The sequence below is a fragment of the Fukomys damarensis genome, unplaced genomic scaffold, assembly GCF_012274545.1.
Source record: "Fukomys damarensis isolate Sample0158 unplaced genomic scaffold, DMR_v1.0_HiC HiC_scaffold_16, whole genome shotgun sequence".
Taxonomy (NCBI): domain Eukaryota; kingdom Metazoa; phylum Chordata; class Mammalia; order Rodentia; family Bathyergidae; genus Fukomys; species Fukomys damarensis.
In genome coordinates, this window is record NW_022900928.1 from 21,009,740 (window position 1) to 21,023,143 (window position 13,404).

A 13,404-nucleotide genomic window follows, 5' to 3' on the forward strand; every position below is an offset into this window, starting at 1 on the left:
GCTCAGAGTCAGTTATTAGAGTCAGTTTGTGCAGAGGGTCCCAATTGCTGGGATGATGTGTTTCTTTGGGGATGACATGGTCCTTGGGGTTGGTATGTTTCCTTCAGGGAAAATGCAATCAATATGTCCACAAGGTCAGAGTTCTATGGGATCATGTCAGGCCATCCACTGGAAAAGGATTCGATTAAGGTAAAAATGCTTGTGATCTAGTATGCATCAACCCACTGGGAAAGGTACCGACACATACACTGACACCTATGAAGCTAATGTTCTTTGTTGAAGTAACAGTTGGAATGAAAATCATGGACACTGGGCAACTTGTACTGAGAAACTTCTGTGGAGAAGAGTGAGAAATAGTGAGATGGTCAGCTTATAGAGCTGGATGGTTGCCTTAGTTGTAGGACTTGTTGAAAGGATCAGTTAATTTAAGTGGCTCAATCAGGGGAATAACCGGGCATGACTTGAGGAATGTAAGTGGATTAGTAATTTCAGGGTTGGGGGAAATGGTTGATATTTTGGTTTAATATGAAGTCTCCCCCAGATACTCGTGTATTGAGGGCTTGATCCCCAAAGCAGCAATGTTGAGGTGGAGCCTAGAAAGGTGACTGGATCTCGAAAGCACGACTGACCTCATCAATGGATTCATCTGTTGGAGTTCATGGCTGAACGGGCTGTTAGGAGATGAGACCCAGCTGAAGGAAGTAGGTCACTGGGCATTCCTTTGAAGGGTGCATTCTGACCCTAGCTCCTTCCTCTCTCAGGCTCATTCCCTGCTCTCGGTTTCCTGTCACGGGGTGAGCAGCTTCCTTCCACCATGGTGTTCCTGCCTCCGATCCAGTTGACCATGGACTGAAATCTCTGAAACTGCGAGTTTATGAGAATACACCCTTCCTCCACGAAGTACTGTGTCCGATATCTCATTCCCAGCAATGGAATGCTGACCAAGACACTTGGTGGGGTAATCCTTTGGGTCACTAAAGTGGTTGGTTAAGGAGAGATTTGGGATAAAATTGAAGACATAAGCACGGAAGAAATTAAGTATGATTGTGTGGACAAGTGGGGGTAACAGTTACAGGCATTGGACACCTCTTTTTCTGATGGTGGATATTTCATCTCAGCCATGAACTTTCTAATTGTTGCCAGTGGTCACTGCTTCCACTTTCTATTCAGCGTGGAGTGGGAATACATACAGCACCCACGAGGCAGGTGGTGGGTCTGTCTCAGCTGTGCTGGGGCCTTGTTTCTCATGTGTTCTGTCTCCCATTTCCCTGGCTTTTTACTAAGGGATAATCTGTAGGACACTTGAACTGCTCACTTGGACCACTTAACCCATCTTTCCAGTAGCCAGTGGCACGATCATCCTGATCTTCTCTTCAGAAGCTTTTGGCAGTTCTCTTAAGCTATCCTGGTGTTGCTGTGCTTCCTACCTTTAAGCTCTACTCCAGTGGTCACATTTCACCCTCTCTGGTGACTCCTCCAACTTCTACACAAGTTTATGGTCCCAATTCCAGAAATCCTGCTTTGGGGTGCTCGTGGCTTAAACCAGTTGTGTCCTGAGAGATAAGGGTACCATTCTGTTCCACATTTCTCAGAAAAGGGTCAGCTGCTGAGTAGCACCTACCAAATGAGGGGATGGTTGGAATCACTCTAGCCCTGAAATGTTACTCTTAAGAGGCTGAACTGGGAGTGGCTGAGGCAAGACAGAGATCTGGAGGAGGACAGGCCTAGGAGGTCCACACTATGGGATGTGGCACTGAGCCCCTGGAAATAAGATATACTGGCCGACCCTCAAATTAATTTCTGGGCCATTCTACATACAAATGGAAACCTATGCAGTGGCTTAATTTTCAGACAAAGGCTAATCCTCTAATTTATAAAATAAATTATATATGCTTACAGAAAATTATGGAAAATAATATAAAAAGTACCTATGTACCCACTACACAGCTAGTGAAGGTTTAATGCTGTCATTCTTATCATTCTTAATTCCTATCTTCCTTCCTTTTCTTTTTTTTTTTTTGAGACAGGGTCTCACTACGTAGCTGAGACTAACCTGGAACTATGTAGCCCAGGCTGGTCTTGAATGCCTATCTTCCTACTTTTTAAAGAAAAATTATTATAGTTAAAGCCACTTGTGAATGCTTTGCCAATAGTGCTCTCTGAATTTACCATCCTTTTGCATCTTATTTAGTTTGTACATAAATTGTCTTTCCACATTTAAAAAACTTTTCTGAAAAGTATTTCATTAACAGGGCACAAAGTGCTTCATTCCTTGTACCTTAATCAGTCCCTTGTCTCAAAACAGCTGTTATTGGACTATTCCCTTAAATATTCTAGGTATTACTGTAATTTTCCCATATAGACTGACAATAAACTATAGACATCATTTTCTCCTTTTTTCACTTATTGTATCGTGAAGAAAATCCATAGTATTTTTGACAGTCCATATAAATATACACAGAATAGTCTCATTTTTCTTAACAACTACATAGTATTGTGTTTTATATAGACTATAATGTTTTCTGGTAATACTCATTTGGGTTAATTAAAATCTTTATGGTGATATAACCAAGTACTGCAACAATTATTTATTTCCTATATATGGCCAGTTATCTGAGTTTATATAATTAAGGTTAGAATTCCAAAGCCATGGGTACATTTGTAATACTGACAAACACAAATTCAAAATTCCTCTATAGAGAATGCTACCCACCTATTAGAAGTATATGCCCATGTAATGTTTTTCCTTTCTCTGGTCTTCACAGTGGTACCAATTTTTAAAATTTGCAAACCTGATAAAAATGGCCAGTTAATTTATATTTTTATCAGTGAGCCTCTCTTCATGTTGTGCTTGTGTATAATGGGAACTGTTTAGACACATTACACATATATCGGATTATTGGCTGTTAAAAAACTGGTTGTAGTTCTATGATATATATATATATATCTAGTAGGATGTTTCTGGAGATATTTTTATTTTCCCACATTAACAGAAGCAACTTGCCCAGATCAAAAATAATGTATTTTATTAGGATTATGACAAATATGTAATTTAACTTAGGGAGAACTGACACCTTTCAAAATAATGTTGAATCTTATCCAAGAACAAGATATGTCTCTTTTCAATGTTTCTCATCAGCACTTTAAAGTTTTCTTCCATCACATCCAAGGGATAACAAGTTTTTACAGTACCTCCTACTTTCCACTTTATAAGTTTATATAATTAAGATTAGAATTCCAAAGTCATGGGTACATTTGTAATACTGACAAACACAAATTCAAAATTCCTCTATAGAGGATGCTACCCACCTATTAGAAGTATATGCCCATGTAATGTTTCTCCTTTCTCTGGTCTTCACAGTGGTACCAATTTTTAAAATTTGAAAACCTGATAAAAATGGCCAGTTAATTTATATTTTTATCAGTGAGCCTCTCTTCATGTTGTGCTTGTGTATGATGGGAACTGTTTAGACACATTACACGTATATCGGATTATTGGCTGTTAAAAAACTGGTTGTAGTTCTATGATATATATATATCTAGTAGGATGTTTCTGGAGATATTTATCTGGAGATATTTATTTTCCCACATTAACAGAAGCAACTTGCCCAGATCAAAAATAATGTATTTTATTAGGATTATGACAAATATGTAATTTAACTTAGGGAGAACTGACACCTTTCAAAATAATGTTGAATCTTATCCAAGAACAAGATATGTCTCTTTTCAATGTTTCTCATCAGCACTTTAAAGTTTTCTTCCATCACATCCAAGGGATAACAAGTTTTTACAGTACCTCCTACTTTCCACTTTATTTTCAGTATTCTATCATTTTTCTTAAAGACAATGCTGATTAATCTTACAATTTCAGCGTATGTGCTGTCAAAACAAGCACGGCTATTCACTTTCACGCAAAGCTGAAAAACAAAACTGTCTCTTTAGTTCACGTTTGGTTCTTTATTCATATCCACGAACCCACCAGCCCATTTACAGTACCTCCTACTTTCCACTTTATTTTCAGTATTCTATCATTTTTCTTAAAGACAATGCTGATTAATCTTACAATTTCAGCGTATGTGCTGTCAAAACAAGCACGGCTATTCACTTTCACGCAAAGCTGAAAAACAAAACTGTCTCTTTAGTTCACGTTTGGTTCTTTATTCATATCCACGAACCCACCAGCCCATCTCATTAGAACTGAATCTTATCCAAGAACAAGATATGCCTTTTCAATGTTTCTCATCAGCACTTTGAAGTTTTCTTCCATCACATCCACGGGATAACAAGTTTTTACAGTACCTCCTACTTTCCACTTTATTTTCAGTATTCTATCATTTTTCTTAAAGACAATGGTGATTAATCTTACAATTTCAGCGTATGTGCTGTCAAAACAAGCACGGCTATTCACTTTCATGCAAAGCTGAATAACAAAACTGTCTCTTTAGTTCACGTTTGGTTCTTTATTCATATCCACGAACCCACCAGCCCATCTCATTAGAAACTTACTTATTCTACTCCCACTTGGTAAACCACCAATTTTAGTTTAAAATTTTTGGTTGTTAGCTGTTACTGTGGGAAAATACATGAGATGGCCAATTTAAAAGGATGGAAGTTTTATTTTGGCTCAGTCCATGGTTGTTTGACCCCTTGCTTGGGCTGGTGGCAGCAAAGTACACCATGGTGAAGCAGGTGAAGGAAGGCTTGTTCACTTCATGGCAGTAAGGAAGCAGGAAGAGATGCCAGGGTATCAATATCCCCTTCAAGGGCCTGCTCTATGTAATCTGACTTCTTTCTTGTTTTGGCTCTCATGACAAGTACTCTTTTCATGGTTTACTTTGTGCTGTTTTTTCATTTTTGTGTTGATTTTACTGCTTAAGATGGTTCCCAAGCATGTTGCCTAGTGTTCTGTGCAAGAATGCTCTAATGTGCCTTCTGGAGAAAAGATACGGGTCGGATAAGCTTTATTCAAGCATGAGTAATGGTGCAGTTGGCTGGCCCTAGGCACACTGTTAATGAGAAGACTACATATATTAAATAAAGTCTTTAAAAAAAAATGTCATGGTAGCTTTACTCCTAACTGTTGTAGAGAATTTACATTTTTTTCTTTTCTTTTTTGCAACGCTAAGGATCAACCTAGGGTTTTCCACATACTTGGCTAGTGTGTAACTTTCAGCCCCTGAATATTTACTTGGTTAATACCTACAGTAACTCACTATAGGTAGTAATAACCACCTGCATATACACATATGTCTAAATCCAGTTGTTTTGCTTATTTTTGTTTAATGAGTACCATAACATGTGCTACTTTCTGAGACTGGCCTGTTTCAACACTGTTGATAAAATTCATTCTTACTGGTACTTATAGCTGCAAAGACAAAAATGTCTCTGTAAACAGCATATGGCTGGGGTTTGTTTAGCTTTCATACTCAAATGTTTCTCCCCCTCTGGCTACTTTAACACTTTTACATTTATTAGTAACTATTTTGCCATTTTATTTTGTTTCATGTACCCCATGTTCGTTTCTCAACTTCTAAGAAATTATTTGCTTTTTTCTTATTCTAACTTAGAGATAATATACTATATAGTTCTTGAACATAATTTTGAAATTTTAAAATGCATTTTAAGATGATAGTTGACATTAACTGCACACACAAAATGTAAAAACACAAACATTTTAACTATCATCAATCCTCTCCCCACCCTGTGTTCTATTTTTAACCTTTCCATTTGGTATAAACATTATTTTGCGTTATGTTTACATTTCCCTACACCTATGTCATTACTATCCACATTTGAAGACCTCTACAACTCATAAGTGTTCTATTTTTAAACTTTCCATTTGGTATAAACACTATTTTGCGTTATGTTTACATTTCCCTACACCTATGTCATTACTATCCACATTTGAAGACCTCTACAATTCATAATGCAGTAGTTTTAAGGTTACATATTTTAGAACCAGAAATGAGATCCAGGGCTGGGTTCCTGTTGTTCATTATTTTCAAACTATATTTAGCCTTAGATGAAGAACCTACCACTATGTGTTCTATTTTTAACCTTTCCATTTGGTATAAACATTATTTTGCGTTATGTTTACATTTCCCTACACCTATGTCATTACTATCCACATTTGAAGACCTCTACAACTCATAATGCAGTAGTTTTAAGGTTACATATTTTAGAACCAGAAATGAGATCCAGGGCTGGGTTCCTGTTGTTCAATACAATTCATAATGCAGTAGTTTTAAGGTTACATATTTTAGAACCAGAAATGAGATCCAGGGCTGGGTTCCTGTTGTTCATTATTTTCAAACTATATTTAGCCTTAGATGAAGAACCTACCACTTACTTATGCTTACTCTATGTGAGGCACTATGCTATGCAAGCGTTAAACTGACATGTATTCATTCATTGATTCCTCATGGTCACCCTAAAGGGTTATGTATTAAGTTCTATCTACATCATCTTGTGACTTCTAGAATTTCTCTCCTAGTTTTGTATCTCAGAAGCAGAATGAGGATCCAGGCCTTGATTCCCAGTTGCCTTCACTTACCTTTCTCTCCACTATGCAATAAACCCTTCACTCCCTGAGGAATGACTTCTTATTCTAAGACATCATGTGGTGTTCATGTACGATCCCAGGATACCTGCTCAAAGGGATGTTTGAAGTTACTCAGGCAAATACTGAATCTTACAAGGTGGCCGAGAAGTGTCACCTTGATGTGTTTAGCCTCAGCCATTTAAAGACCACAACATAGCCCTAGGCTGCGTTTGAGTTACAGGCAGTACCTGAGCACTTTCTGAGGTTTTGGAGAAATTATTTAAAACTCTCACCTATAGATTCTACTACTATCTCCCTGAGTCAAAGTGACAAGGAGCTCAACACTACTATTTCACACAATCTTTTGCTAAGTCAAATTAACCATCCGATTCTCAACTATTTTTCTCTATGGATTCTCATTTTCATTTTCTGGGCAAACCAGACAACCCATTAAGACAGTAATGCTAGTAGACACTTTTCTAGTTACTCCTTACCATGGAGAGAACTGTCTTTCTAACAGCATAGACTCACAAGTCTTAGGATTGAGGTTCATGTCCATCCTCTTCTTTTTCCTTTCCTCTCACTTAAGACCGCGTTTCCAGGTCCTTCAACACTGCAGAAGGCAACGTTGCTGCCTTTGTATTGTCATCCATGAAATATGCTATGCAGACATGATAAAAATAAAAAATTTTGGAGGTCTAACTTGTATAGATCACAGGCACAAGAGCAAGGGGAAGAGTGCCACTATAAAGCTGGGGTGCCAAGTAGGCTGTCTGGTGTGGGGAGGCATGAGGCTAAAGAGGTTTGGGCTGCAGGCGCAACCGCTGATGACAAGTACTGTCCAACACATACAGAGTTTCTACTTACAGTGTTCACGCTATGGTTTCTGTGTGAGCTCTAAAAGAGTCTTCTTTCTAAGCAGAATAACCTCACGTCAGATGGAATTCATTTACAAAAGGTAGACTACGTTTATTTAGAGTCACAAGCAGCTAACTTACTTAGTGACTCAAGACCACAAACCATTTCTCCCCCGCTTAGTGCTCAGCCTTACAGCTGAGACTCAAGTTTGGCTGGTGTGCTGGCCGGGACCCATTCACAGGTTTACAAGTTTCTCATTGAGGGCAATCTGTGACTGTGTGAGATTGGCCAGGTAGGTCACCATCAGCAGGTCCTGGAAGACAAAGGACAAACAAGTGAGAGGCTGGACGGAAAGAGAGTAGAAAGGCTGGTCTTGGCCAGCTCCACCTGACAGTGGATGTGAGAGAGCAGTTCCAGGAAAACTACAGCTGGCAGAGGCTGAGAAGCTGAAGGTTCAACACAGAAGGAAATGCTTGAGGACACTTTCTCATCTCTACTGATGCACTAATAGTCTAGGGTGCTTTAGCTGGGATCCACAGGTGGAGAACTGAGGATCTAGGTACACAGATGGGAAAAATAAGAAATAGTGTTTTTATAACTTCTGAATTTTAGCATTTCTTTCTAACCCGAATCTAGACAACAAAGTGCAGTAGTGTCAGCAGTACCTGAGAAAAATTAATCAAAGAAGGAACTCTTCAAATGTGTACTACCCATTCCTTCCTCCCAACCTGCATAGCTAAGTGGACAAGGTAAAGCTTTGCTTCCTCTACTGTACCCTGCTCGACACCCAACTCCCTTCACAGTCCCAATTCTGTGCTGAGGTGGGGGAGGAGGCAGGTTCCAGAGCCCAGAAATAGAACTCACATTGATGTTGCTATTGAGCATGGTCTCAAAGTCCTCAGGAACTATCTTGGGTACTTGGTTAACCAGGCTCATCAAGAAGCGGCCCACAGTATTGTCAGCTGACACCTTTCCAGACTGAGCACGGAAACAAAGATTCAGTAAGGCAGAACGAACTCTTCCCACTACTTTATACCAGCATTTCATCAGCGCACCCCTCGGTGAGCCCAGAGCGGCAATCTACTATGTCCCCTTCTCACCAGTACATCTTCTGCATACTGCAACACTGTGCTTAGGGCATCCTGGATGCGAGCCGATGCTCCCCCAACTTGCTGCAAGTCACTCGAGAGTCCGATCACCCGGTTGGGGCTAAAACAGGTCTTCATGATCAGGTCAACTGTGGGAGAGACAGGGAATTCATTCATGTCACCAAGAGAATGATAACTCTCCCCCTTACCCTTTCTGGACTCAGCTTCCTCAAACTCACTGCTCTGTTCCTATTGACTTTTCTTCCTTCTGACAACCCAATCCCTTTACCTAGTATGCTAATGACTCTGGTCTTGTATGAATGGACATGTATGCTGATCATTCTACTCTTCTAAAAACAATGTCTCAAATAATTCCTCAAAGCTCATTTATGTAAGAGGATGATGATGACTTCTGGTCACCACAAACCTTAGATCGTTTCTCTGTAAACCACCAAAGACCTCGAACCATCAACAGCCCCTAAGCCCTCCAAGGAATGTAGAGGAAGCTTACTCACCTCCAATGCGTTCAGTGTCATAATATGCATACTTCACTGTCAGTGGTGTGAACATCACTCCCATGGTCCTCCCTGGGACACCCATTAAAGTGCTGGGGAGGGAGAAGTCAAGGTAAATAAATACAAAGCCTTGGTCTCAGCAGCAAAACTCATTTTTCTGAACTTATTATACACATAAAACCCTCGATCCCAAAACTCAACCTCTGGCACTGGACTGGTCCCTTTGGAGGATTATCACACACAACAGTACAGAATGTCAGTGGCAAGAGGCCAGGACTCCTGATTTCTGTGGAGCAGGCTGCTAAGGAACTCATCCCTATGGAAAGCAAAGACAAAAAGAAATGGGTCTTTTCAGAGACTGAGCCTTCCATTAGCACTGAAAAAAACAATAGATCCCTGATCACTAAGACTAGATTGGGTGCTATAAATAACCTCACTAAAAATGTCTTTACTATGTCAAATGTGCTTCGGACTGGATTTTGAGGAGTCTTATTATATAGCTATAAAAGCAAAGAACTTAGGCAATGGCTAGAACTTAGTCAACATTAACCGCGTAAGAGTTAGCTGGCCACATTAGTGTCAGCCACAAACGTCAAGGTAAACAGCATAAGAGATGCACTAAATGCCTTCACTCTAAACAGAAGACTTTCCAATTCCCATAGCAGCCTCTTTTTTAGCCAGCAGAGCCTTTCCTAACAACCCCCATCTGCTGGCATTTTAACTGTGCACAAGTTCACTTTATCAACAATTAATGTAACTGTCATTAAGGCCACACTTTGATATCTTCTCCTTCACACTGGGTTAATAGATGTGCTGGGGGTGGTGGCTCAGGCCTGTAATCCCAGCACTCGGGAGGCTGAGACAGAAGATCATTGCAAATTCAAGGCCAGCACCAAACCAGTCGCAACCCCTTTTCCTACCCTTCCCCCACCAAAAAAGATGATCCTTTTAGTCCATAAGTAATGTCTTAAATTCTAGGAACTCTACTAAGGATAACTAAGAAAAGTAGTGAACAGTGAAGATCATGATAAAGCTATCATGTGAGGACTGCCTGTTCTAGAAAAGATGACATGTAGGAAGCACGAGAGCTTGTTCATCATGTCTAAAGGGCTGCTGTTGTTTAAAACTGGTTAAGAGCAACCCATACCTGGGGAACAACTAGGATCAGGGAACAGAAATTATGGGGGCAGACTGTGTTTCAGAGTGAAACCTTTCTGACTCTTGAGGGGAATGAGCTTCCTAAAGAGGCAGTTACACACTGAAAATATTAAATCTGCATTGTAATAGCCAGCCTGACTCCATCTCGTCCCTCAATGCCAGTTTATACCTGAGATAGAACAAAGCACCCAGAATCCCCACATCCTGCTTGGCAATAAATTTGCTAGTCGCAGGATGTTCTGTAGCTCACCAATCACCTAGTGTGTGTGAAACTTCCTTGTGCCTCCCACAAAGCTGGCATGGTTCTGCTTCTGTAAGATTCTGTTTGTTCTCTCCTGAGCCCTCCCCAACTGAGCATGCTTTAAAAAGAAAAATCAAACTGCTTCCCGTTGCCGGGGCAACATCTGGGTGCTAGTCACCCTTGGCCGCTGGCTACAATAAAGGGCTTGAGTCTGGCACCAAGTGTGGTGCATCTCTATTGTTTGAGCTTGCTCATCCGTAACAGCTGGGGACCAGTGAGATGGCCACACCGGGTGTACTGGCCTCACTGTGATCCCTCCTGTCTGCGCAGGCAAACTACAGGGGAAGTGCCCCCTGAGATGTTTCAGGGTCCTGTAGTCTCTCTGCCAACACTGAAGGGATTGCAGAGATGCCTGAGATGCCCTCCAAATTTTCAGAAGCCCATCTGGTTTGCTAAGGATCCTTCTGGTTCTGGTGAGAATAGTAGTCCCTGATGAAGGTATTCCCCCTCGGCCCTTCCATATGGTCAGGATGCTGACTGAGGTGGCCTTCTGGTCTGGTTGGGCTGTAAGCCAGACAACCTGGTAAATCCCTGGGGCAAGGGTTAGGGTTGCAATGTCTGTAACCTCTGAATGATGCTGTATGAACGAGTGCATGACCAGCAATGGGCAGTGCAAGCAATAGACTGCTCTGTCCATGTCCTATGACAAAGGGGATTCCCCCCTTGGAGTTACGGGACTTGTCTGGGGTCGTACTGTGGTTCAGTGGATGTCTCGAAGAAAGGCCAAGTGAGTGCTCTTGCGATGAGATAAATACAGCCTAAAAGCCTGGATGATCCTTAAAGTGCTGAGTGGTTCTTCCTACAGAGGAACACCCCCTCCCTTTGTCTGTCGAGACAATTCAAGGGTGCACCACACAAACGCTAAGGCTTTTTTCTTTATGTCTGGACATCTTCTCTTTTCATTTGTTCTTGTAGCTCCAGTTGGAGGAGACTTTGACATTGATATAGGGTGCTGGTCCCTCCCTTCAACTCCCAAATGATATACTGTCAGGCCCCTCTAACCAGTGACTCTTCTGATATCTTCTCCTTCACACTATATTTTGTCTTTTCTTTTTATTTGCTCTTGCGGCTCCCCTATTCTTGGGTATCTCCCTCCTGCCCAAAGTATCCCTACCATGGGGGAGTCATCTTCACAACCTGTTACACCCCTGTTCTGTACACTTATAATTTTTTCCTCAAGATTTTCTGATGACTATAGAGTGAAATTGTCAAAGGACAAACTCTGCACTTTTAGTAAGCTGGAATGGCCCTGAGGGCTCCCTAGACCCTGCCTCGATTCAATCAATTTGGAAGGTTGTTACTAGGTCACCAGGACACCCTGATCAGTTCCTTTACATTGATTCCTGGCTTACTCTAGTGCAACACCCTCCTCCATGGCTAAAGGCCTGTGCTGCAAAAGGCTATTCAAAGCTTCTTGTTTCCAAAAGTTGTTTTTCCTCTCACAGGTGGCCTTAGGAAAGACAGAAATCAGTTCTGCAGCAGCCTGATGCTGAGGAAGTCCTCCCTTGTCCACCTGTGTAACCCTAGCTCACCCCCCTCTCCTGTTCGTCCTGACATGTCTGCCCCCAACTCCCTCCCCCCATATGAGAGCGCCTCTGATCCCGACAGGAGGTCACCATCTCTGGAAGATGAAGTCTAGAAATCCTCTTGCCTTTGAGGGAGGCCCCTCCTCCCAACAGGGCAGGACCGGAAACCCTGTTCCTAGTATATGTTCCATTTTCTGCTTCTGACATCTACAATTGGAAAACTTAAAATCCAACATTCTGAGAAGCCCCAGGTTCTGGTTTCCCTGACAGAGTCAACCTTTAGGACTCATCTACCAACTTGGGATGACTGTTAGCAGTTGTTATTGACCCTGTTCATCACTGAGGAGCAGGACAGGATAAAGTCTGAAGCTAGAAAGCTCTTATCTGGGGAACACTCAGCAGAAGAGGCCCACGAATTGCTAAAGCAAGGGTTCTCCTCAGAACAGCCTGAATGGGATCCAAATTCTTCAGTGGGGAAGCAGGCTTTACTCACCTTTCACTCAAACCTGTTAAATGGGATTTGAGCAGCAGCTCAGAAACTCATAAATCTGTCAAAAACCACTGAAGCGACATAGGGACCAGAAGAGTCCCCTGCTGTATTCCTGGAGAGATTCAGAGGCCTTCTGGATTTATACCCCATTCGACTCTTCTGCTCCAGAGAACAACAGAGCTATAAATTTGGCTTATGTTATGCAGTCTGCCCCTGATATTAGGAGAAAATTATAAAAATTGGAGGGATTCCTAGGAATGAACGTGTCTCAGCTGTTAGAAGTAGCTCAAAAGGTGGCTGACAATAGGGATTCAGAAAAACAAAAGTTTGCCATAGCCATGGTCAGCAAAGAAACAAGCAAAGATCTTGGTAGCAGCCAGCAGAGGGACCCAACCCCAGGAAGCTCAAATGGCGGGTGCCTAGAAAGGAGGAGGAGCCCTGTGACTGGGCAGAAATCAATGTGCCTTTTGCGAGGAAGGATGCTGGAAACATGAATGCCCCACAGGTCTGCTGCCAAGGTACTATCTTTCCCCACATCCAGGGCAAAAGAAGATTCAGAGAAGGAGGCCCTGGCTCCTTCTCTCTTGGTTCCTGGGAGCCCATGGTAATTGTTGAGGCAGAGGGCCAACAAGTCTGTTTCCTGGTAGACACTGGAGCTGGAGAGGTCAATGTTAAAAAACTCCCCTGGGAAAGCTTTCATCACAAACCATTCCCATCCAGGGGGCTACAGGAGCAGTCCAAAACTGCCCGCTCACGAGTGACTGGTGAGTCTGGGACCAAAACAAGTTACTCACTCCTTTCTGGTAATACTGGATTGCCCCTTCCCCTTGCTGGGGTGAGACCTCCTTCATAAGCTAAAGGCTACCATTTCATTTACTCCAACTGAGGCTCAGGTGTCACTCCCTTCATACCAACTGTCTTTGATCA

The 13,404-nt window shown here is 41.9% G+C and overlaps 1 protein-coding gene and 2 long non-coding RNA genes across 3 annotated transcripts in view; all 3 read right to left on the minus strand.

The window, feature by feature from the left end:
- Window positions 1-3,004: 3,004 nt before the first annotated feature.
- On the minus strand, window positions 3,005-6,186 carry LOC109117778. Its single transcript, XR_002025067.2, has 3 exons — window positions 6,139-6,186; window positions 4,300-5,800; window positions 3,005-3,192 (listed from the first exon to the last, which is right to left on the minus strand). It is a non-coding gene; the product is annotated as an uncharacterized LOC109117778 (long non-coding RNA).
- On the minus strand, window positions 3,609-4,191 carry LOC117286314. Its single transcript, XR_004517432.1, has 2 exons — window positions 3,997-4,191; window positions 3,609-3,796 (listed from the first exon to the last, which is right to left on the minus strand). It is a non-coding gene; the product is annotated as an uncharacterized LOC117286314 (long non-coding RNA).
- Window positions 6,187-7,485: 1,299 nt separating the features above from the next.
- Window positions 7,486-13,404, minus strand: part of Eif3f (eukaryotic translation initiation factor 3 subunit F) — a 14,445-nt gene continuing 8,526 nt past the window's right edge. The window contains exons 5-8 of the mRNA XM_033764166.1: window positions 9,003-9,094; window positions 8,500-8,636; window positions 8,264-8,377; window positions 7,486-7,712 (exon numbers count right to left, since the gene is read on the minus strand). Of these exons, the coding sequence (XP_033620057.1) occupies window positions 7,635-7,712; window positions 8,264-8,377; window positions 8,500-8,636; window positions 9,003-9,094 (421 nt within the window). The 3' untranslated portion in view covers window positions 7,486-7,634. The remainder of the gene's footprint in view (window positions 7,713-8,263; window positions 8,378-8,499; window positions 8,637-9,002; window positions 9,095-13,404) is intronic.